Source organism: Urocitellus parryii, chromosome 4, assembly GCF_045843805.1.
Source record: "Urocitellus parryii isolate mUroPar1 chromosome 4, mUroPar1.hap1, whole genome shotgun sequence".
Classification (NCBI taxonomy): domain Eukaryota; kingdom Metazoa; phylum Chordata; class Mammalia; order Rodentia; family Sciuridae; genus Urocitellus; species Urocitellus parryii.
Window position 1 is genome coordinate 92,105,620 of NC_135534.1, and position 25,993 is coordinate 92,131,612.

The 25,993-nt window shown below is 37.0% G+C and overlaps 1 protein-coding gene across 3 annotated transcripts in view; it reads right to left on the minus strand.

The window, feature by feature from the left end:
* Window positions 1-25,993, minus strand: part of Pdgfd (platelet derived growth factor D) — a 230,606-nt gene that overhangs the window by 24,615 nt on the left and 179,998 nt on the right. For all 3 annotated transcript variants that reach the window (XM_077797705.1, XM_026392496.2, XM_026392497.1), the window contains exon 4: window positions 3,743-3,805. In XM_077797705.1, the coding sequence (XP_077653831.1) occupies window positions 3,743-3,805 (63 nt within the window). The remainder of the gene's footprint in view (window positions 1-3,742; window positions 3,806-25,993) is intronic.

Here is a 25,993-nt window from a genome sequence, read left to right on the forward strand (position 1 = left end):
CTCAAACTATATTCTCACTCTCAGGCCATGTTTCCTTTCTTTAACCACTCAAGGTCCAAAGGCTGGTAAGTTATTTGATAAACCTGAAAGCATTTAACTACCATGAGTATAACACAAAAGGAGTTTTTAAAGATGTCCTGCAGGTAAAAGGAAGTGGGGGCAGGAGCTGGGGAGTAGGGTAGAAGGCATGAGATGGTTTGGTGACTGTGTTGGCCAGATTGGGATAGTTTCCATGGTGATGGTTGTTTTTTACCTCGAGAAAGCATACATCTGACTTTCAGTAAGCCCTGTCACAGTAACTAGACATTCTAATCCTAGACCAAACTTTTTCTTCCATGCTACTTTCATTACTTTATTATATATATATATATTAAAAAAAAATATATATATATATAATTACTTTATTCTATATATATTCATTTCTATGTTCTGCCCAGGCATGTTCAGATAATCACTTATCTTTGTCATATGTCACTGAAGAGTTTAGAGATTTGTTAATAGTTCTACCCATGATAAAGACATCTTCTATAGTCATCTTGTGGATATGACTCTCATCTGGGTGCCGCCATATTTGTTCCTTCTGTTCTTGATAGGTGGTTCTGTTCTTAACTCCTTAATCTAGCTGTGTGTGTGTGGTGTGTGTGTGTGTGTGTGGTGTGTGTGTGTGTGGTGTGTGTGTGTGTGTGTGTGTGTGTGGTGTGTGTGTGGGGGGGGATTAGCCTTGACAGAAGCACCTAATTTCTGTCTTTCCAACTCTCTTGATACTAGATGCTAAGGGTAGATAACACTTATAATGCCGAGTCCCCATCCAACTCATGTTGTTCTAGATAATTTTGTCTATTTGATTCATACTTAACAGATGATTTATAATTAGCCTTGTATCAAAAAATTAAAGTGTAGGAGTTCAAAACTCAAAATGAGCTGACCAAAATTAGAAGCATGATAACACACAAAAGCTTTGAAATTAAAATGCTTTCCTCTGTTTTGAAATAAAAGTTGGGATATAAATCAAGTCATTCCCACAAAAGTGAAAGCTTCTTGTAACAGCTCTGGGGAAAACAGCTGCAAGGAGTATTCTGGGACAGCCCTTAAGAGTGCCTGGAGTATAGTGTGCACCTAGATATTGAAGAGAAAACTCTGAAGTTACTCTCAGTCCCGAGGGGCAGAGGGAAGTCTAATCTCTTCTAATATTACCTGAAGAGCAAATCCAAACCATAGGTAAAATACAAATTTGTCCTTATAGATGAGCTGTTTTCAAGTTTTAACTTGGGGTAGTTGATGGACACAGTGATAATAGTTAAAAAAATATTTATGAGTCATTAGGGGAGCTAATGAACACACAAGAATATTTGTTTCTGAAGTAAATATTTAAAAACTATTTTTGAGATAAAGAGCCAATTGGGTGTGCCTCCTTCAGCTGCACTATACATTTAATTTCATTCAGTGTTTGTTATATATTAAAAAAAATCCTTTCTAAAGTTAATCAAATTCCTTTAAAATTATAACAATTTGTGAAGAATACTCTGTAAACTCTTTTAAACAAAAAAGTTGGTTTATATAAAACTTAATGAGAGGTCTAATAACCCTTGATCCTACTCCAGAAGGTTCTTGAAAATTAGGTTATTAAAGAAAACAAAAAAGCTATCTCTTTTTTGATCTTCCAACAGGGCCAAGCAACACCCTTATAGTTAAAGCCAAAAATTTCCACTGGATAGGGGCTCAGGGATAAACTTTCTCAGATATTCAAACAGAGGAGCAACCCCTCTTTCTGAGTACCTGTGCTACAGTTTGGATCTTGAATGTTCCTGTTATGGTTTAGGTATTAGATGTCCCCCAAAAGCTCACATGTGAGACAATGCAAGAATGTCTGTAGGTGAAATGATTGGGTTATAAGGACCTTAACCTAATCAGTGCATTAATCTGCAGATAAGGATTAAATGAGTGAAAACTGTAGGTGAGTAGGGTATGACTGGGGGAGGTAGGTCACTGGAGACATGTCCTTAGGGTTCATATTTTATTCATGGTGAGGGAAACACTCTGCTTCCTGCTGGCCATGTTCTGAGACACTTTCCTCAACCACACTCTTTCTCCTTGATATTCTTCTTCACCTCACGCCCCAAGGATTGGAGTCAGCTCTCTATGGTGAGACCTCTGAAACCAGGAGCCCCCAAATAAACTTTTCCTCCTTTAAAATTATTCTTGTCAGGTATTTTGGTCAGCAGTGAAAAAGCTGGACTAGAATAGTTCCCCATATGTTAAAGGCAGCCCCCAAGGGTGGTGCTGTTGGGAAATTGAGGTCCTTAGATTGTTGGAGATCTGCCCCTGAAGGGGACTGTGGGAATGCAACCCCTCCTCTTCCCTTCTTTTGCTTCCTGGCTCTGAGGTGAGTGGTTTTACTCTGTCACGAGCTCCACCATGATGTGCTGCCTTGCTCCAGGCTCAAAGCAGTAGAGACAAATGATCAAAGACTAGGACCTCCAAAACTGAGAGCCAGGCATTTTATTACAGTGCTGAGAAAAACCACTACCACAACCTGGATTATCCTTAATTAGTTAAACCTCCTTTAAAGTATAATTCTGCATGTGGTGGAGGAATAATTGGACAACTCTGAGCTAGTATACATAAAATGCTTGAGAAGTTGGAGGATCCCTTGATACTCAACTTCATTGTAAAAGCTGATGCTGGCATTTACCTTGAGTTATTAGCCTCAGGCTGCCACTGCCCAGCCCTTCTGCTTAGCTTTATTCTATTCTGATTTTCACCCATCTGACAATGATCACATACTCTGAACTAGATCATACATTCTAGAATGTTCAAAGCAAACTAATAAAACATTCAGACTACCATCTGAGACCTCACTGATCTCTTGATCAGATGATGTTCTATCTAGTTCAGCAGCCACACGGGGTGAACTAGAGTCACAGAATCCATAGCTGAAGAAATCCTGCCAAATGAGTGAATTTAAGAAAATCCTCAAAAGAGAGTATATCAGTGTTGAAAAACAAATCAAGCCTGATTTGGCCACATGGACCCACTTTAGAACCAAGGACATCCTTTCTCCATGTTCCTGACCTTTGTATGAACAACTGCATTTATTACATTGTGTTTTGTTGGTACATAGGTACTATATGTAAGATTGGTGAAAGCAAGTTCTGCTTTTTCTGTGCAGAGTAGATAAGACTAAATTTGGAGGAAAAAGAAAAAGGGGTGTGAACCATTTTACAGCCTCAGGGTGAGTTATGTTTTATCTCCAAGTCAAACAGAATACTGTATGCAGCTGATTTGTGAAACTACTCACCTGCTTACAGTTATCTTACTGTAAACACTGGGATTTTTCAAGGCTGAAATGACCCTTGAAGAGCAAAGGTTAACAGCTTCTCCTAAAATATTCAGAAAGCCATTTCAAAATTACCAACTTGAACTGGGGCCACAAATCACTTGGAGAAGTCTGAACAGTCATTTTGTTGAAATGCTATTCTTTGAAATGGACAAATAGTTAAGTCATTGTCTATTCCAAGTTCCTACAATGGTATATTGGCAATTCCTGAAAGTCTTTGTAAAAGGCCCAAAGCGGTGTCTGACAGAAATCATTCTAACCTGATCAAAATGGAAGAACATACCCTGCCTGAGATATGATGTAGGGTCAAGCAACAGGTCCTTAATGCAGCTGGAGTCCTTCTGGACTTGACTTTAGCTGTTGCATCAGTTTCTTTCACTGGCAATGGATTAATAAATTACTTACCGAGTTCGAACTTGTGACCGATTCCCAGTTGGTGTCTGAGGCTTCTGCAGGTTGGAAATCTTTCTAGAAGGAAAAGGAACATTCATGTGCATCAGTTAATCCTCTGTATAACTCATTATGTGCAGGGTTTCAACAACTTAGCATTCTGAATCTTCTTCCAAATAAGTGACAGCAGAAAAAGAACTACCTTCTTAGTGAACAGGTCACAATTTTTCATCTGCTCACAAGAACCCTCCTCATTCAAGACAAGAACAACTGTATCAATATTCTCTTGTAAGTATTAGTGAAAAAGAAAATGGGGCACATAAAAGCTCATATTTCAACTGGACCATCCACTGGTATGTGACCTCAGGTGACTTCCTTAACCTCTCTTTCCTCCCCTTCTTCCTTTACAAAGGGTTGGTATGAAATGCTTAAACTTCAGGATTTTTTTGAGAATTCAATGTATTAATTATGCAATTATAGCTGGCACCTAATAAAGTGCTTAATAAAGAGTAAGAATAATAATTATCATTATTGATGCTTGCTTGGTTTAAACTAGATTCTGCATCATGTTTAATCCTGCCGGCTGAGGTAATCCACAATATTGCTGATATTTTCAAAGATAAACTAACTTCCATAAGCTATTCCTGACCCTTATAACCAAAGTAAGGAAGAAAGGAAGGGGAAAAAATGACCATGGGAGTGACCAAGTACTACCTACTGAAGGAAAGATGATCAAGAACAGTTCTAAGAAGGTTGTCTCAGACAAGTCTGAATAAATTCAAGATAGCAATGGATCTCTAAGTCAGAAATTTCTCCCCAAAGGCAAACTTGTCTCCCATTTGTATGTAACTTTCATGAGAATTATTCAAGCACCAGTAAATTAAAAAAAAAAAATGAGAAGAACTGAATCTACCACCAGTCTGACCAGGGAGTTGGAAGAATTCAGAGATGATGCTGAGAAATACTCAGCCACTCAAATATGACAGCTTATTTATCTAAGTATACTTACTATATGAGAGCAAAGTACCAGGTCTAAATTTCATTAACATTTTGAGAAGTTGGAAGTGCATTTGTTAATTGCTCATGATGAGACTGGTTTGTATATAAATGTCTATGTCATAGAAAATTTTAGCTGTTTACCAACAGAGAACTGAGTCAAATATGGGGTTTGAGGAATGAATATACATTGAAAACTGACTAGATACTAGATATCATTATAAATATTCTCAACCTCAGGGAAATATGTCTCTGCACTCTGAAAAAAACATAATATATATTAAATAAACACTAAATCCTCATAGTGGAAGGATGTATATAAACAACAAAGGTTAGCATTGATGAGTTTTCATAATCAGGTGAGACTGAGAAGGAGAGCAAGCAGTCAATGGCTTTTCTATGTCTTGACAAGACTATACGAAGTGAGGATATATGCCAGGTAAATTAATTCATTATCCATTATTATAACAAAATATCTGAGGTATTTTATAAAGAAACAAGGCCTATTGAATTCACAGCTTTGGATGCTGAAAGTCCAAGATTGGATAACTCCTTCTATCTGGCCTCCTGTGAAGGTCAAATGGCATATGGCATCACAATGGAAACGTGTGTGTGAGAGAAATCACACAGCAAGACGGAAGACAGAGAAACTGAAGTCCCAAGAGAAATACATTATTCCCCCAGTGACATGATGACCTCATAGTAGGCCCCAACTTTTAAAGGTCTTAAAACCTCTGGATACCACCACATTGAAGACCAAGTTTCCAACCCTTGAGCCCTGGGGGGTCATATTCAAAACATGTTCAAGCCATAATTCCACCAGTTGAGATAATGACATAAGCAATTCTTAAATCATATAATTTTCATTTTCACTGGTTCATTTAATATTTGTTAATCACGTCCCATGTACTAGTGTGCTTTCTAAGCTAAGGTTGAATAACAAGGAAATAAGCAATTTCTGCCCTGAAGGAGTTCAAAATGTAAATATATAAACAGGTACAATAAGCTCATGCTCTGATACCAGTCTAATCGGTATAATACAAAAGATCCACAATTGTACTTCTATGAGGTGAGTTTGAAAAGCTTTCACATACCAAACTGACTCTTTGAGTGGAGTCTTGAAAGGTATTAATAGATGAAATAAACATGGGATAGAAAACTCAAAGAGAGAAATGTTAGACACTGTGAGAAATATATACAGAAAAAGGAGCAAGTTCCTGGGGAAAGTTAATAATAGACTTGGAATGTTTCAGGTGCCTGTAGAATATTTAGGTAGAGATTCTCAGAAGGAGATTTTTTTTTTTTAATGAGAATTAACCGAATGAGAGAGAGATTTGAACTAGAGATCTATAGATTAATTATCAACACAAAAATGACAAAGCAAGTAATGGATTGTGTTGACCACATGTAAAAATCAGAAGCATGACATTTTTAAAAATCTTGGATCTGGAAATAGGTGTAGGGCTGTCTAGTCCAATCTCCTCATTTTAGGAATAAGAAATTGGGTTCTCAGGTAAATGGCATGTTCTTATCATGTAGCCATCTTCTGGTCAAACTAGAACCATCAATAGAAACTGTGTGGTGATTTTTCACATCCTTGCAGCTAGCATTGGAAACATTCTGGAGAAGGAATAATGGAACTGTATCCAAAGGAGGAGTCAACACAAGCGCAGAAAAGCTATGAAGCAGAGGATTGGTGAATGTTCTGTAAGGACATCATTAGAGATCTCAAAAGTAACTATGTTCTGTGACTCCAATTTGTTTCTTTGCATAGACACATGGTAAAACTATTTTTGTTAAACTTTTTTTAAGTGTAAAAGGTCTTTCATATTCAAGTACCTAGACAAATATTACAAAACAACTTTTAGCTTCTTTACTGTCTGGGTTACAAGGTTTCAGCCGGAAACTTTAATAGGAACAAATGATAAAGGATTTCATTAAATCCCACATAAAATTTAACTTTATCTTCTCCTAGTAACATGAATATTAGACATTTAAAAGCAACCAACTTTCTTTTATGTTACTTCAAAAGTTTGCCATCATTTATAAGTGACATATTTGAAATGGGCTTATAAAAGAGAACTATGTCCCATAAAAAATGTGATTTGAAACCTCCAAGATTTTAGCCCTAAAAGCAGAATCTCAGAACAGGGAGGAATATAATGATCTTACTTTCTAAATATATCCTCAATGTGGTCATTTCTCATCTCTTCCATCACAACCTCCTTAGTCTATGATATCGGCAAGACTCCCAAAACCCTGTTAGCTTTTGCCATAAGTCCACACTCCTCCTAGCAGCCAGAATTATCTTCTTGAATGCTAAATCAATTATATATGTCTTAAGACCCTCAAGTAGCTTTCCATTGTACATAGTATCTGTCCTTGTAAGATCTGACCACTGCTTGCTTCTATGGCCTCAGCTCTGGGTGTCCCACTCTGATCTGATGTCCTACATCTCCCACTAATTCCACTCTGCCTACATTGGCCTTCCTAGAGTCCTTCAAATAGTGCTCCAAGCTTCCACTCCCCTTAGTTTTAATCTGCTGTTGTTCCCTCTGCCTGGATGTGCTTTCCCCCAAATGTTCCAAGGGTTGTCTCCTCATCATTTAACTGTCTGCTCAAAATTTGTTCTCACATCTTTAGAGAATGACCTTGAGCATTCCACTTAAAATACCCTCACCCATTATCACTCTATCTACTTAACCTGCTTAAGTAGATTTCATTTAAACTATGGCTACCCATACTTTAAATGGTTTTATGTTTCCTTATGGATTATCTCTTTCCCTATCTGGAATGGCAGGGACCTTATTCATTTATTTTCAACTTTAATCTCTAATTTCCTAGGTGAGTTTTGGGTATACTCTGTAATTCCTCTGGCTTACAGTGGTCACTTAGAATGGCCAGCAGTTCATAGCCAGAGACCATTCTATGTCATGCTGTTTGTTATACATTTTAGGCATCATTCTGGTTAGATTGCTTGCTTTTTCAAGTTCCAGGCTAATGGAAGACTAACTCTTTTTCCCCCCATGGATGTTCTTAGCAAAGCATGCTCTTCTATCACGTTAAGAAATGCTAAAATAGAACAGTGAATAATCATTAAAAATGTGTCATAACAGCTCATCTTATAAAGAACACACTTCTGTTATTTGTTAAAGCAAACTCACAAAAGTGCTTTAAAAGCTATGGTCTGCTCTTCTTAGGAGATAAGTATTTGGTAAGAATTTGCTATACATTTGGCACTTGATTTTTTCACCCCCAGCTCTGGAATTACAGTATCTTCCATCTTAAAATTAAGGAGCTGGTAATTTGATTATTTTTTCCCCTGAGTCCATGTAGGAAATCTTAACACTTCGATGCTATGCATACCTTACTTTACCTTACGGATATCATCTAAGGAGTCCAGTGATCTCCTTAGAAAGATGAGCAGACTGAAGCTCAGAGATCAAATGAACTGCCCAAGATCCCCAAACTAATTACTACTAGAGTCAGGACTAGACATTGCTATTGTGTACCTCGAAGTCCCATGCTCTTTCTAACTCAGCAAGCAACATAACATATCATTCTATAATTGCAGGTTTCCTAATCAGCTTTGCCTTAATCTAATAAGAATTAATTTACATCATTAAACATAATAATTTATTCTTAGTTTATGTCCTCACCTTAAAATGGCTCATAATTATATTTTGGCAGTGAAACTCATCATTTGGCAGTTGAGATAAGATTCATTCCCCCATTCTCTGCACTGTTATATTTGGAGTAGTTTTGAAACCATAGATATTATTCTCAGATATTTGCTTTTTAAATAGCTTAGTATGCAGAGTTTGGTTTGTATGAAAAAAGGTTTTATGGACTAGAAAGTTGGGGAGGTATGTAAAAATAAAATCTTAAAATGCTGCATGAAAATACAGATAAATATTTATATAAATGTAGTTGGGAGGAAGAATTTCTAAGCAGCAATGTTAAAGTCAGAAAACACAAACATTGATACAACTTGCATATACAAAAGGTTGTATAAATCCAAAGGATATCAAAAATAAGATTAAAAGCATAATGACAAACCAACTCATAATGACAAAATAACACAGAGTCAATATCCTTAAAATAAAAGGAACTCTGATAAATCAAAAGGTCGTAACAGAGTATGTTCCATTTTGTACAATTTTACTAGGAAAATATATAGATAACTGATTGAAGCAGGACTGAAAACCTATGTACAAAAAATTGATATTAGTTAGACCTGAATGGTATGTAATTTTTATTTTCTTATTTTCGTTTATGTGTTCTAAAGTTGTTATAATAAACATTTAGTTTTAATTAAAAAACCAGTAAACTATTAAAACAACAATGAAAAAGAAACTGTGTCATCATTTACCCCTCAAAACTGTATCTCTTATATTATTATATCATCTATTGAGTGGTATCACCCATGTATTCCCTGCTAAAAAATAAAAGTTTTCTCTTAGAAATGCTTTTCACCAATTACTAAATGCAGTATCCAAAAACTTCAGTGTAAATGGTTCTAGAATAAACACACTTGGCTCCACCTAATGCAACACAAACTTTTAATGTCTTTAAAAACAGCTATGAAAATAAGTAATTAACTATTAACTGAGGGGTTAGATAGGTATTTATTTGTCAGGCTGACAGAAAACAGTTGACCTACAGACTGAAATCAAATACAGCTGGGGATAAAATAACTGCAGGTAATTCATGTTTTCTATAACAATCCTTGCTCTTAAAGACTAAGATTCAAGTGGGAATTTCAATTTTTCAGAGAGGATATTTTCAGGTAATCCTTCTTTGCTGCTGGTTTCAATAGGCCCATCTCAGAAAAAGCAGGTGGTATATTACAAGCTAAGAAAAACACTCCATTCATTCCTTCACCAGTTCACACTGGCAATATTCATTCATTAAGTGCCTGCAATGGATGTTCAAAGGAATCCCTCTTCTGTCCCTTCATAGTGGAGCTGGGGATGCTTGTCTTTGGAGACAGCTGTTGCTGGGCCAGTATTCCAAACATTTGGGATGATTAGTTGTACCACCTGTTCCTGGATCTCCCTGAGGACGGTTGTTCATTTTTATCCTAGGTGATTATGCTGCATGTGAGTAGCTGATCCATAAACTATTCATTGCAACAGAGATGTATTTCACCGTAACTTAAAAGAATATGCAGTTACTGGGAGGTTTTTAAAATTCTCAAACAAAATAATCCTTAACCTACCAAGGACAACTTATTTTGAGAAAGTTTAAAAAGACATCTGTCAAATGTGTTTTTCCTTATATTGAAAATTTTTCTCATTTGCATTTTATATGCATTTCTCAGAGACAGAAAAGAAATCTCTCTCCAAAATGTGTCTTCCCTTCTTGATTGAACTAATGCTTAGAAGTATTTCTTTTGGAATCTGAAAATACACATGGTGCGATCTGGTTTCATAGGACAATAGTTAACAAACATCTACCAACATCTATTTTTTTTAAAAGAATTCCTTGTCTGTTCATGACATCCTGCTCTGTTTTGACCCACTAAGGGAAATTAAAATAATGGTAAATATGGAATCCTGTGTCCTGAGACAGCTCCACAGGGGAGATCTTTTAGAACAAAAGCTTTTGAACTTCAAGTGCCTGAATTTTTGGCATGCAGTTCAAACAATATATGCAGAAATGATTATACATCAATGTCCTAATGTCTATATGTGTGGAATAAAAGAAATCTATCAGATTCTATGATCCAACCAAACCTTTACAAGTATACTTTGTACAGAATCATTATCAAACCAGCTCTTCTATAAATGGTAAGGAAAAGGCCTTGGCAGGAGGCCAGGTGTTGTTGGTAAAAATATTTAATACAAAGATAGCAAGAGTCCCAGAATCAATAACTAAAAAGAAATCAAAGAGCATCTTTCAAAGTCAGAGAATCTGCCTATAAATTTTAATAAATTTTGATTCTTAGAGTTACTAGAAACCCGGGATATGAGGCTTCTGTGATTGGAAAAATGTCATTAATTAAATAAATATGGCTTTAATTATAAGTATCTTACAGAGATAAGACATGTTTTGAGATTTATAGTGATTTAAGAGTTAATTTTATGACTTTTCATTTATCTTTAATGACAATGATGTACCTCATTTCAAGCTAGAACTCTGATTCAACTAATCATTCATATAATCTTGATGCTAATGCCAAGATATATTTTTTTTTCTGTAGAATCATATTTATTGACACAAAAAATACATTCACGATTTACAGTTAGTTGTGAGGATACAAGTTACAAATAATATTTAAAGTGTGGTCTTGAGTTTCTTAACTGCCCCCAAATCTCAAATCATTGGATGGTTTCACTGCATAATAACTTTCTCTACAACTTAGACCAGGGTCTGTAATCATTACCATGAGTCTTAAAGAATTCAACCATAGCCTGAAATCTTGAGATGCTTTCCAAGATATTTTTTTAAATTTTATTTTTCATCAAATGTTATGAGACAAGAACTTTATATTTGCTAGTTTCTGATTTTTTTCAGACTGAACCTAGTCTGGGGAGTTGCTCTCAATAACACTAAATGAATAAAGCAAACCCTAGCTTAGTGGGAAATTAACCTGGAGGAGGTATGGGCACAATACTCAAAGAAGAATCAAGGTGCATTTGCAGATAGAGGCGTATCAGATAGAGACAGGGTGAACCATCTGCAAGCATTGTTTGTAAACCATAACTTGAGGACAACATGATGATCATGGAGAGAAGACATAAATGGTCAAGAAAGATGTTTAAAGCCAACTTTTACCACATACATCGAAGTCTTAGCAAGAGGCTGTGCATAAAACTGCAGACTGCAAAATATGACTTTGTCCAAAGCTTCCATAAGGATCCAATAACAAAGATCAAATAAGAAGTGAACATTTTATGTATATCTAGTAAATACTATCAAAGGTTGTCTCTTTACAATATGTTACTTAGAAGCTAGGCACGAGTTTAAATTTTGTGAATGGCTGCTTAGTCTTAAGAGAACTCTGTAATTATTTTGCAGTAATGTCTGTCATTCATTTGGCACAGATTTTGTGCTGGGTACCATGTGAAAGATTTTCTGTAAATTATCTAAGCCATGATTCTTAAACAGCTTTTAGAGACAAGGAAGCTTAGAGACAGAATGCTTAAGTAATTGTCCTCAAGGAAGCATGCCTGGTTATTAAGAGGCTCTGCAGATATTCAAACCTGAGGCTGACTTTCTGTATTCTTTCATGCTTGCTGAACTATTCCCCTCTTCATTTGTAAGGAATCCTTTTTATGAAGCAAACAACCCCCTTTGATTTGTGCTAAGTAAAGGTTTTCATAAATTTCTCAAATACATTTCAAAGAGAACATTTGGTTCAGTTCAACATGAGCCTGAAAATTATTAAAGATTCTACTTTTGATATCATGAAGCTAACAGTCAAGACCATTTACACTACTAAGCAAAAATAGATGGCTAAGGAAATTAATCTGCTACCTTAGGAAAATTACAAGTTTAAAATGGAAAAAAGAAACACTGGCCTGAATTATTTGCATTTTCATTTCCTTGTACTTAGCACAATGTCTGGTACATAATGAGCAGTACTCTTTTTGTCTGTCTGTTTTATTTTTGTTATTTTAGTTGAGAAAGGAAATCTTGTTTCATATTCAAAATTGAACGAAATTCAGAATTTATGATTCTGTGCTGCAATTCATATTCTCAAGAACAGGTAAGCTTTCTTTGTTCTTAACTGGCATTATATAAATAGATTATCCTTGTCATGGCCAAAAACTAGTGACATTGTTAAAACAAATATTACAGAAAATGGGAATTATAAACAGTATGAAAATTAAGGCCTTGTCACTAAAATCCCTTAGCTAAAATCGTTATCTCCATAAACTCAAATTATTCCATTGCTAATTAAAACTTGTAAGATCTAACTTGAGAGAGAAAATATTGTTTGGAGTCCAAAAGACAAAACTACAGTAAACACAACCTGCACTGAATCAGGAAGAAAAGGACTCATTAAACATTCCTTAGCAGATGATAGATTTATAAAATAATGGGGGAAATGTAGTAAGAAAATCAATCATAAAGAATTTAAGGAGCTTTTTTTCTTTTTAAAAATATGAATGTTGCCTAGGGATCTGACTTGTGTTGTCTGACACATTTTTCCTCTACAAATTCATGATAATCCTAACACTTGACTAGTATACATCCATCTGAGGTGCGACCCACCCTAATTATTATGTGGCACAATGGGTAAAATATTTAAAAGCCAGGTTAATATTATAGAACTTTGTAAATGAAGTAACAGTTAATTCAAAGTACCTGTTTCTTGCTCTGATCCTTGACTTAGGGAATTTCCACTCAATTATGTGGCTAAAGCAGAGAGACTATTTATATAAAGTTTGAAACAAATGTACAGTACTCAGACCCTTTCAAAACTCTTCTGACAAAAGGTGATACTAGTATACTCTTGACCTTGCAGTTCCTCTTTCCATTTCCCCCTCAACTAGCCACTAATCAAAGCAATTTGCATGTTTCAGATCTCAAAAGCAGACCTGCTGTCTGCGCCCATTAGCTGAGCTTGCCGGAGTCAAGTGTCAAGTACACAGGTCATGGGACACACTGTTATGAGAGCTGGTAAAGCTTGGCACAGAAGAAAACGCAGTAACGTTACCAAACTCTGTGGTTAATGCCAGTGAAAGAGACCTGGGAACAAAGGCCATATTTGCTGCCAAGAGAGAAAAGTACAATGCATTCCAAAGTTAAAGGGAAAATACTCTAGGGATTGGGGAAACCATTGCTTCTCCTCTCCTAGGCCAGGAAAATTTCAGAGCTCAGTATATTGTCACCCAGGCCCATGGGTTAGCTCTATACTCCTTGGACATAGATTTTTTGGAGGCCTCATGTCTCATGCTTACATGCTTTATGCTTAGCAGCACAGCCTGTGTTAAAGAGAACAGAAATTGATTTCTCACAGTTCTGAAGACTAGGTCCAAGATCACAATGCCAGTATGGCTAAGTGTGCATGAGGACTCTCTTCCTGGTTTGCAGATGGGCAACTGCTGTGTCCTCACATGGTACAGAGATGATTTCTCTCATGTCTTTTCTTATGAGAGCACTAAACTAACCCCCTCACAAGGGTTCCACCTTCACGTCTTAATTGCCTCTTGAAAGTCCCACCTGTAAATAACATCATATTCAGTCCACAGCATCTTGTTATTTTATTTAACAAGTTTGTGTCAATTCATTAGAATGTAAGCCCCTTGAGGATAGGATGTTTTCCAATTTTCTCACAGTTCTATTCCTATTACCTACAACAGGGTCTGTTAGCTAATATACAGTCAATAAATACTGGTTAAATGAAACAGCGGAGATTAGACTGCCATGAGGATCAGATGACGTGATTCATGTAAAGCCGTAGCTCACTGCTACACAGTTGATGTAAATAAACATCTGTGGAATAAATAAATGAATAATATAAGACCCATAGAAATAAGTGCTCTATCAGGGTTACAAGTAAAGTCCTGTAGACCTTACAGGGGAAAGAATGATGTAAGTCGATTTATGGGGCTGGGAGAAGGTTTGAAAAATAGTGTTGGAGTTGCTCTTTCAATGATAATCAAGGCTTTTGACAATCTGCGAATAGGAAGGTGAAGACTAGAGGATGCACAAAGACAGAGAGCTTCATGATCTTGGACGAGTGTGTCCTCTGCCCAAAGGAAAGGAAAGGAAATGAGGCTAAATAGGAAGGGGCAGCACAAACCAGAGGACGTTAAATACTAGGCTTAGAATTGTTTTTCTTTGGTGAGGGGCAGGGCATTTAATCATTCATTGGACTGGTATTAGTGGACTTCCACTATTGCTGACTACATGGTTCAAGGTGTTGGAGAAAAACCAATGAGAAGAATGTCAAGGTCACTGCTCTCAAGGAGTTTTCACCCTGCTTATCCTCTGCCTGCATACAGAAAACCAGGTCCCCAAAGGATTACATGTTAGTGTTACTGGCAGAGCTGGTGCCTGGATCTGAGTCTCCTGACGTACTATATTTCAGTGCATGAGCACATAGGGAGCTGGTTCTTAATACAGTCACATCTCCCCACCCATGCTCACATGCCCCACTTACAGTGTATATTAAAGAAAGAAAAGAAAACAAAGAAGACTTTCTCTTCTTGAATTCAGTGGGCTTAGGTAACATTGGATTTCCTAGAAAACAAACAAGAAAAAACAGATAGCTATTCTAAGAGATGAGTAGTAGGAAAAAAAATTGAAGAAAAGAAATTCAGTGTTGTTGGTTTGGAAAAACTTTTTGAAATATCCATAATCTTCTCAGGCAATCTTAGAATTAGGAGTCATCCTTTATTTTAGTAATCAAACTCCTAAAATGATAATAGCATTCTCCACTCAAATACAATTTAGTCCCATCTTATCCCTCAGCAGGGTACAGAATTACCTTTCTTCTTCAAATAAGAGTTAAAATGTTTGCCTGATCAGAAAATGCAGCAGATGAGAATTCCTTAAGTACTTTACGATGACCCCTGAGGTTGGTCAGCAGGAATTGATTTGGTGGGATTACTAAAAGCTATCTCTCACCCCAGCAGGGATCATGGGATCATAAAGATGCTTGAATACAAATGGCCCTGGATGGCTTCATCAGAGGATCTTTCTGAGTACAAACAAAATAAAAGCAAACCCCATGCCTTTAAATGAAGAGCAGAAAAGTTGAAAAACTCCTTTGGTACTCACCTTGCTGGATAAGGACTGCAGTCCTTTTGGTTTGTAGAAAAGATTTGATAATCAGTGTGTTAAAGCATTTTTTAAAAAAATGGTTTTGGAGCAGAACATTCAGAATTGAATTCCACAAGGAATACTGTTGCACTCTTTCCAACTATTATGTCTTTCTAACACATTACCTTTCTCTTTGAGAGACAGCTATATTAACACCTCCTCAAGGACAGGAAGCACCTGCTATACATTGAAAGGCAGACTACCTGGATTCAAATCCCATCTTTACCACTTACCAGAGTCCTTGTGAGTTACAATGGAAGGAATAAAAAACAGGTAGAATGGCGACATAAAGAAACAATAAGGGAAAAAGATTTTAAATCAGAAGTTCTCCATACCTTTCCAGGCCTCTCTACTCCCCAAGTCAGTCTTTCTTCCAGGCCTATTACACCAAAAATTCCTGGGAAATCAGTAAATCTACTTGTGCACATTTGGTTAACGCCCCCCTCCCCCAAATCTATTGCAAATAGATCAAGCAAAGAGATGTAATATCTTGAAGAATCTATAATTTAGGGGACATTTCAACACTATCTGCTGATCAGATAATGAAAACCACATCAGCTTACGGAGATCACCAGATTGATATCACTACTCTAAGCCTCACGAAATTTTCTCTAAAAGAGCCTGGAACCCCGGAAGTAATCTCTCACAGTCAAGATATCCTGCATCTTCCCCTGAATGAATTTCTTACTTTACCCCACAAAGTGTCTCTTTCTTGAGAATGTCCACATTATCCCTTGAATATGTATCTACTCTTCTAAACACACCTCTATCTATGCCTGTAGCTAAGATGTGTTGAAATTCTTTTTCAGTTTGCAAGGTAAGAACCCCACTGGTCCTAAGTTGGGTTCCCCTTTCTCTCTGGGAACTCTCTGCAGCCTTCTTCAGACATGTCTTCTTCCATGACACTTACACCATCACTTAAGATCTTTGTCTTCATATTTTTTTATTTTTGGATTGAACCGAGAGGCACTTTATATATGTGTGCCTCTATATTCTTATCTGAAAATGGATATAATTCCTAGTTCAAAGGAATTTTAGGGATTAAAAAGATCCCTATGCATAAAGCTCTTAGAAAAGTTTCTGTCACACAGAAAGTCCTTAGCTTTGACACACACTTTCATATTTCTTTCTTTGGAAAAAATGTTGGGTACTTCATCTCACTTATTATGACCTGATATACTATCACATTAAATGTGCATTGAGATTTTGATATTTTCTGAAAGCTTTAACATCTCTTACCTTATTTTACTGTCCACATTACCATGTGAACTGGGTATAGGCACAGATACATTGGATAAATAATTTGGGCCTACTCAAAGAGAAGATTTTTGGGTTTTCTGTATAGTGCTTTCTACCACCATTAGACAAGATGACATTTAATCTCTACAAAAATAATTCCAGTCTACTCTCCATCAAATTATCAAGGGCCACTTTTTGCTAGGTGCTGTCCTAGGCATGGGGAATGTTTGGTAAACAATGTATTCATGATCTGTTTGGTCTTGTGAGATAGGTACATAAAAGTACTAATTAGCTATAAATGACCATATATATGAAAATACTATTATTTATATAATCTCCAAAATACCAAACAAAAAATTTTAAGAGGGTGCGATAAAAATATTGCTTTACATATATTTGATGGAATTTCAAGTTAAAAAGTACCTATGCATATGCAAACAGATTTATACAGGAATTGAAGTCGTTCTTTGACTTGGTCATTGCTTTAGTCAGTTTTTTTTTTTTTCCTGCTGTGACTAAAAGATTCAACCAGAACAATTGTAGAGGAGGAAAAATTTATTTCGAGATCACAGTTTCAGAGGTCTCAATCCCTATACAGCAGGCTCTATTCCTCAGGTTTCAAGGTTAAGGCAGAACATCATGGCAGAAGAGTATGGCAGAGGGAAACACCTCAAAGAATGATCAGAAAGTAGAAAAAAGACACGAATTTCCAGATAACAAATATGTACCACAAAGGCGTGTCTCGGGGACCCACTTCCTTCAGCCACACCCTACTGGCACTCAGTTAATCCCATCAGGGGATTAGTTGACTGATTGTGTTAGAACTCTCATAACCCAATGTCTCTCCTCTGATCCATCTTGTATTGTGTCACACATGACATTTTGGGGGACACCTAATAGCTAACCCATAATAGTCATCTTTTATCAATCTCTTGATAAAACATTTTCACAATTAAACTAACATGGCTATTTCTAACTCATTCATTAAATTTTGCAGTTTTGAAGTTGGAAGAAACTTCACCAATCATTTATCAGAGCTTTCAGTGTACAGTACTGTGCTGCCTTACTCTCCTGGGTCTGTCTTTCTCGGTCTTCTTTCTGGTGCCACCCTTGTGAGAAGGGTATATTTTCTGTCTCTCTGACTGCAGGCTTGGCCTGTGACTTATTTTAACCATTGGAATATAAGGAGAAGTGATCAAAGTCATAACTGACCAGAAACTTTAAAATACATTATGAAGTTCTACCATTGCTCTTTTCCCTCTTTTGTAATAATAGAGTATTATAGAAGGGGAAAGATCCTTCAGCCAGGATCCACAAATGAAGAAGTACATGGGTCATAGCTGCAGGTGATCAGTAGCTGGCATGTATCATGGGTGAGACGCACACTTGCTTTTGCAAGCTATTGACTCTTTGGGTTTTTGTTGTTGTTGTTGTTAATGCAGCATGACTTGACAAACCTTAACTATTTCAGTTATCAGAGTCCAGAGTTATTACTTTCCAATGAAAATGCATCTAACTCATACAAGAGCCAAAACTCAATCCATGTCTTCTGCATTAGTCCAGGATTAAAAAAAAAAAAAAAAAAAAAAAACCAAAAAAACCTGCATTTTCCCATTGTAGCACATGCTTTAAGAAAATTAAGTCTTTGTATTACTCAGTATTAAATAAGAATGAAATTATGGCATTTGTAGATAAACAGATGGAACTAGTGAATATCATGCTAAGTGAAATAAGCCAATCCCCCAAAACCAAAAGCTGAATGTTTTCTCTGATAAGTGGGGTAGGAGGGGGTGGGATAGGAAAAAAGGAAGGAACTTTGGTTTGTGTAAAGGGGAGTCAGGGGAGGGGGGTTTGTGGGGATGGGAAGGACAGTAGAATGAGACAGATATTATTACCCAATATACATGTATGATTATACTACTGGAGTGACTGTGAACCATGTACAGCCAGAGGAATGAGAAGTTGTGCTCCATTTGTGTATAATATGTCAAAATGCATTCTAGTGTAAAATTAATTAATTAATTAATTAAAAACAAAGGTTCTTTTCTTAGCCATTACATTTTTTTCTTCTCCATGAACACTGCCCTTCCTAGTGGTATCCTCCCAGTTGATGCCTATTATAGTTTAGATATGATTTTATGGTTTTCAAAAGCACACTTGTAAAAAAGTTGAAAGTAAGTTTAGAGGTGAAAATGGCTAGAATATGAGAGCCTTAACCTAATCAGGACACTAATCCACTAAAATGGATTAAGTGGGTGGTTTACTATAGGCAGGTAGGGTGTGGCTAGATGAGGTGGGTCATTCAGGGCTGGTCTTTGGGTATATATTTTGTCCCTGATGAATGGTGCTCTCTCTTTCTGCTTCCCCATGCCAAGTCTTGAGCTGCTTTCCTCCTCCACATCCTTCTGCTCACCTTGGACCTGGAACAACAGGGTTGGATGTTTCTGGACAGAGAACTCTGAAACTGTGAATTCCAGATAAATTTTTCCATCTCTAAAATTTTTCTTGCCAGGTCTTTTGGTCATAGCATTGAAAAAGCTGACTAAAATACTATCCAGCCCTGCTCATAGCCTATCAGGGTTGCAGCATAAACAAGGGAAAACCATGTTGGTTCTAAAGATAATTAATAATTCTGGAAAGATCAGCTGCTATCCTCTATGAAGTACACAGGGAGCAGTGAGGTCTAGGTGGAAGAGAGAAGAGGCAATAGTACTGTTGGTCCAGGGCAAGGTCACAACAACACTGAACCCAAGTGCTACTTCAAGATTTCTCCTAAGCTTTGTGCTCTGATAGTTGCAATACAAAGTAAACTTCTCATAATAATTCAAAAAATATCACCTTAAGTAATGTTTATATTTATGTGTTTAAAAAGTAGGAATACTCTACAGGGTGGTAGAGTGGGGGGAGTCAACAATATGTATGTAAGTTCCCTCAAGGAAGCACCACTGGCACTTAAAATAAATCCTCTGCAAAAGAAATCTTTGCTTTATATAAAATGATAACATAGTGCTCGACATACAGACACTAAACCACATTCACTATGCTTTCTCTGCATGTGACATGTGAAAAGCCAGGGGAAATGTCTTTCAGTTAACACGACTATTTAACAGCCATATTCAAAGAAATACTTTGAAGCTACAAAAAATACATACTATATAACTACATTATCTTTCCTTTACATAAAACATCAAAAAACATGTTAAAGGTCACCTATTTCATAGCCCTACAAAGTGCAACAATCGTTTATTGTCATCAGAAGTGGCCAGCCAGATGCTGTGTCTTTGCTTCAGCCATGTGAGCTCCGTTTTAAAATAAGTCCAACAGTAGTAAAATTTTCTGTTGCTTTCATTTGAATTTGATGCCACATTTTGCACAATAGTGTGTGCACTGCTATATTGATGAGATACTTGTGGACAGAAATGATACAATTGAAATTGAAAACTCTTAGCTACATGCAGTAAAGAATCTGGTACCCACGGGAGTGGCTGGAGGTTTTGGGGGTGGATAGAGTTAATGGCCCTGCTCACACCACCCATTGTGTTCAACTGCTGACAACAATAGTCTCAATCTTAATGTGAAATTCATTGCCCTTGAGAGGTCTTTGGTGAACTCCTGTCATTCTCATCGACAGGTCTAGAGGCGCATTCCTTAGTAATAAGAACACCTGTGCTAAGCAAAATGGAAAACTCTGACACTTCAACAGCTTCTGTCTATCCAGGTCAGGGGAGGAAAAGGAAGGTAGGAAGTAGTGGCTGCTCTCAGGTTCCCTGTCCTAGACCTTGATACCTCAAATTACAGTACTGAGTGTTCCTTCCTTCGGCACTCACTTCTCCTCAAAGAGAAGAAGGAAAGGCAAGTGACCCTTTTTGTGTCCCTTAATGATGTAGGAGAGAAATGCACAGTGATATTTAACACAGAAAAGCCAAAAAGGACTTAGGTCAGATAAAAACCATCTAATTAGAATCATTGTATCCTTAGCTCTATTTAAGATGCTTCCTGTTGAGTTACGGAGGAGAGAATGAAGGACAAAATAAGCAAGGAGGGAAGAAAGAGAGTTCAATGCAAAACAAGATTGTATTAAGTCAAGTGTCAAATGATACTGGGTTAGGGAAGCTTGATATTTGATGTTTTCTGTGGCTCCATTAATATTTTCTCTTTTCTTCCTCAGATAGGTCTAGTCAACTACTGCAGTTATCTTCAGCCAATGCATATATTAGATTTTATCAGGATAAATAAAAAGAAAAACATCCCCAATAACCCTATGTGGAGAGTGGAAGATACTATCTTTTTAAGAGCAACACCACCAACAAAACACCATAAACTTTTATAGAAGATAAGAATATAAGGGAATGAGGATCTCTGCTCTCAAGAGAGCACTGCATTATCTTCTGCCAACTTCTTAGTTTACTGATGAAATCAGAAGCTGATGATTTATTGTAAATGGTAAAGAATATTGCTTTTGGGAGCTGTTTTATCCTGGACCCTATATTCTCTTCAAAAATAAAAGAGAAACTTTAAATTGGATTTCTGACAGTGCTTGAGCGTTTTCAGTCTAAAATCTATTAAGTAGATTAATTTTAAAATGGGGCACAATAAGCACAATCTTACTTCTGAGAGGCTACCGCTTCCTTCGCGATGCCCTCTAGACCCCAAAATCATTGCGCACATGACTCCGACACCCTAGAAGCCAGCACTGGGAGCTCATCCTTCTCTGCTGTAAGCAAGGCTTCACTTCCCTCAGGAGACTGGTGCTCCCTGTAGGCCTGTCAAGTCAGAGCTCTTCCCTGAACCCTCTGCAAGCAGGGAAATGTGGGTGTGGAGTTCCTCTCTCCCAGCTCCATTATGGGAAACCTCTGAAATTTTTAGTATAATATATTCATAAGTTCCCAAATCTAAAAGTTATGAGTGGACTGCCACTCAAAGGCAGTCAGCATTATCTTTCTCTTATGTATTCCTTTAAAGATATTGCAGGCATATACAGGCAAATGCATATATATATATATATATAGTCTCCCTCTGAAACTCAGGCCTCTCATCTATTATTCTCTGCTTTCACCTTCTATGTTGTGGCCTTTAGAGTTACTTCCTCATATCCACTAAGGTCTACTGTGTTAGTCCGCATTTCATCTCTGTGACCAAAATACTCAACAAGAACAAGCTAAAGTAGGAAACGGTTTCAGTCCATGGTCAGTTTCAGTCCACTGCTCTGAGTCTGAGATGAGACAGAACACCAGGGCAGACAGGCATGGCAGAGGAAAGCAGCTCAACTCATGGCAGCTGGCAAGCAGAGAAGGGGCCAGGGAGAAGATATAGTTCCTGAAAATGTACCCTCAAAGACCCACTTCCTTTAACCAGATCCCACTTCCTACACTTTCCACCATCTCCTAAGAGTCCATTCAGATGATGACTCCCTCCATGGATTAATCCACTGATGAGGTCAGTGTCCTCATGATCCAATCACTTTGCAAGGACCCCACCACCGGATACTGCTACCCTGGGGACAAAGCCTCCAATACACAAGTCTTTGGGGGCTCTTCACATTCAAATCATAACACTTGGCATCTGCATTCCTGTATTCATCTCCAACTCTTATTGCCACCATCCTGGATGGTGTCAGAGACCATGTAATTAGCACAGAGGAATACTTCTGGTTTGTAGCCCTTTGACTCTTTCAACTCTAATGTAGCTTCCTATGTATACCATTGCAGCAACTCCCTCTTAGTCTGAGATCTTAGATGCTTAGGGTACTCTGTGATTATACCATCCATGTCCTTGCTTGGTCTTGAATTCTCTGCCACACCTTTTCTCTTCAGCCTCATTGAGCTGTCCAGACACTTAATCCCCTTATATTCCCAGTTAGCAGCTTTCTATTAATCTTAGAGATCTCGCAATCCATCGCTTCAAGCCCTCTCTTATAAATACTCCCTTACCACCTAGCTGTACAGTGATATCCACCCTGCAAAAGGCTACAGTAATCCAGTCAACATCTGGACTCCTTCATCTGGATTTCTACTGGAGAAAAATTACACAGCAAACTGGGTTGCTTTTCTTTCTCCTGTATCTTTAACCTTTCTTGTTTGTTTTCCCCTGGCAACTTACAGAAAGTTTTTCTCTAGCATCTTGAAAGACATTTCTTCAATTTTAATCTCTTCTCTCAGTATCATTTCTGTATATCAGTGTGTTTTACACACAAGCATCTTGAAATACTTTACTCTTGTTGATTCTCACTTTATGGGTATTCTCTCCCAGCCATATATATAGAAGAATTTTTTTTTCCATATTTTCAATAGCTTCTGAATTGCCAAACCCAATGACTCTTTTCGAGCCATTGCTATTCCTTTTTCTCCTATGTAATGTCACTGACGACTCTTTTCTTAATACTCCTTCCTTGCCTTTTGTGATAATACGCTCTGATGTTCTGTTGTTTCTTTCTCTATTTCTTCTCTGTATTCTCTCTCTTTTTTTATAACTTTATTTTATTTTATGTGTTGCTGAGGATGGAACCCAGTGCCTCACGCATGTCAGGCGAGTGCTCTGCCCCTCAGCCCCAGCCCCAGCCCCTGTATTCTCTCTTTTTAATATCTCCTCAAGTGTCAATGTTTCTCAGGATTCTGAAGCTCAAGGCTTGGCATCTGAGTAAACTCAATGAATTCTCTGACATCTGTAATTATTTATACATGAATAATGTCTGACTCCATATTCCAGGCCAGAGAATCTTTGCTGAGAATCAAATCATTCTGCCAAATTATATCTGGCTACTTCCCATCGGGTGCCCCATAAGCTCCTCAGATTCAAGATGTCCAAAATGTTACTCATCAATCTCCCCACAAAACCTGTATTTCCTTTCCTAGAAAAATACCATCCCCTTCACCTAATAGTGCATCTTATACCAGAAATCATGTTGAAATACTCCCAAATGAGCCACTAAATCCTTATGATTACACTATCTTAATCTTTCAAAACTATCCGTCTTTAAACTTGCACTCTGATTCCAGTTTGTTCCAACTCTGGATTGCTGTGATAACCTTCTAAGCAATCTTCATTCATTTTGGCTCCACTGCAATCTGTTCTACACTGGCCTTCAAGTGCAAAATCAAAATAGAGAGCAAAAAGCCATCTGTACAACTTCCAAGCTCCAAATGTCTCAGAGGTTCTGAAGAGCTTGCAGTCCTTTGATAAATACATTAATTCATAATCTCAGTCATCTTCCTCTTTAACATCTTTCTAGCCAGTTATTCATACCCCTGGCTTTCAGAATTATTTCATGCTTTATCAGTTCTTTTCAGCCTTTGTAGGTGATTGCCTTTACTTGCAAGGTTCTTCCAACTCTTTCCCATTCAGCTAACCCCACTTTGTCATTTAGAACACAGATGAAGTTGAATGTCATATTCGAAAGCATCATTAGATCTAATGTGGCTGCTCCCTCTTCTGTGTTCCCAAAGTAGCAGAAACTTTTGCTTTCTCATTAACTTCTGGCTTCCATGGCAGCCCATACTAGGCTCTCAATAAAGACTTGAAGGATGAAGGGCTTCTAGGATGTGATGTGATGCTTATCCTCCTCAAATTCTTAATACTGATCCACTATCTATCAGCTGAAAATTTAATTAGTAAAGTAAAGCCTATATTTCCAGGTGTTTAACTGAACTCATTTTGAAGTTAAAGGTGGGCTTAAGGTTTAATATTATTTCTATTCTTACACATTACTAAATGTGTGACAACTAAAGGTTCTGTGAAGCCACATTCTCACAGCAAAACCACAGTTAACATTTAGTTTTATCTCAAAGGTGTTTCTCTTCTTGGTAAACTGTTGCGGTATCATTCTAACAAGAATGTTAAGCAGGTCAGGTAGCAGATGAATAATTCAATTATTTAAAGGCTGCGTGAAAAGAATATTTTCTCTATATTTCTGAGTTTCTCCTCCAGGGTTTTTTTAGTATTGACATTTAAGATACTGCCATGATTTCTGTAGACTCTTCTCTGCTAACAGGCTCAAAGTTTTAAAAGACTTATTCATTACCCACATTTTAGATAAAAATATAGATTTTAGCAGAAATAAAATTCTCAGACCAAACAATGGTGGTTTTGGCAATAACATCAATTCTGGAGACGGGGAACTTTAAAACATCAAAGTTATGGAAACAAAGGGTCATCTTAGAAGACAGAAAATATTTATGTTTAAAAATAAAGAAAGGAATTTAAAAGTTTTCCTGACAGATGATCATGACTAATCAATTTGAAGGAAAAAGGGAATGTATCTGTGTCATCTATGCACACTATTCACTTCATGTGTGGTAAATTACTTGCCTGACAAAGGTCCTTCAGTGACTTCAATAACTTGTCCATACACAGGTCTTTGTGGGGGCAGATTAGTGGAGTATTTCAGATATTTTTTTTACATGCAGATATTGATATTACATTAGAAAAATGAAGAGTTGGGAGAACACAGAAGTTAGCAAAACTACTTCTCTAAGTATCAATAATAGATGCCAAATGGCTGTTACAATATATCAATATACTATGGTGGGAAGTAAATAAGTTTTAATACAAAGTTGTTTTGACTTCTTGGTATCATTAAATCTAGAAATGTTAATTTTTACCTGAAATTTCAAAAGAGAAAGTTATTCTCTGAAATACAGCATGTGAAGAAAAGCTATGAGGAAAATGTTGAGAAACCTGCAAGGTGCCAAAAAAAAAAAAAAAAAAAGCACTCTAGTCTGAAAGTAGGAATCAATTGTTATCTGTGCAGTGCATTGATAAGATGGGAATCACATTACCAAATCATTTCACAAGTACTTTAATATAAGATGTTGGCAAACCTGAGAGAATTTAAAGAAGAGCTGATTGATCAACAGGCTGGGAAATGACTTATGAGACAAGATTATGAAAACTAAATATATTGTTCATTGACTAAAGAATTAAGGACTTGATGTACAGTACATGCAACATTCTTCAGAAAGTGACTTAGGAGATATGATACAAATTTCCAGGAATTCAAAATGCCTCACAAAAAGGGAAAGAATTGTTAGTGAGGCTCCCTGGGGCGGGGGGGGGGGGTAACTGGAAGTCGGGGCATGAAATTGAATAGAGAAAATGTAGGCTCTGTATCTACAAAGTTTTCCCAATAGTGATATCTATTAAATTGTGGAATGGCCTCACAATGGAAGCAGTGGGAAAGCCATCCTGTAAGTCATTTCACACAAGAGTGGACAAAGTATTCAAAGATATACCTGTGGAAAGAAATCTGCCCACTGC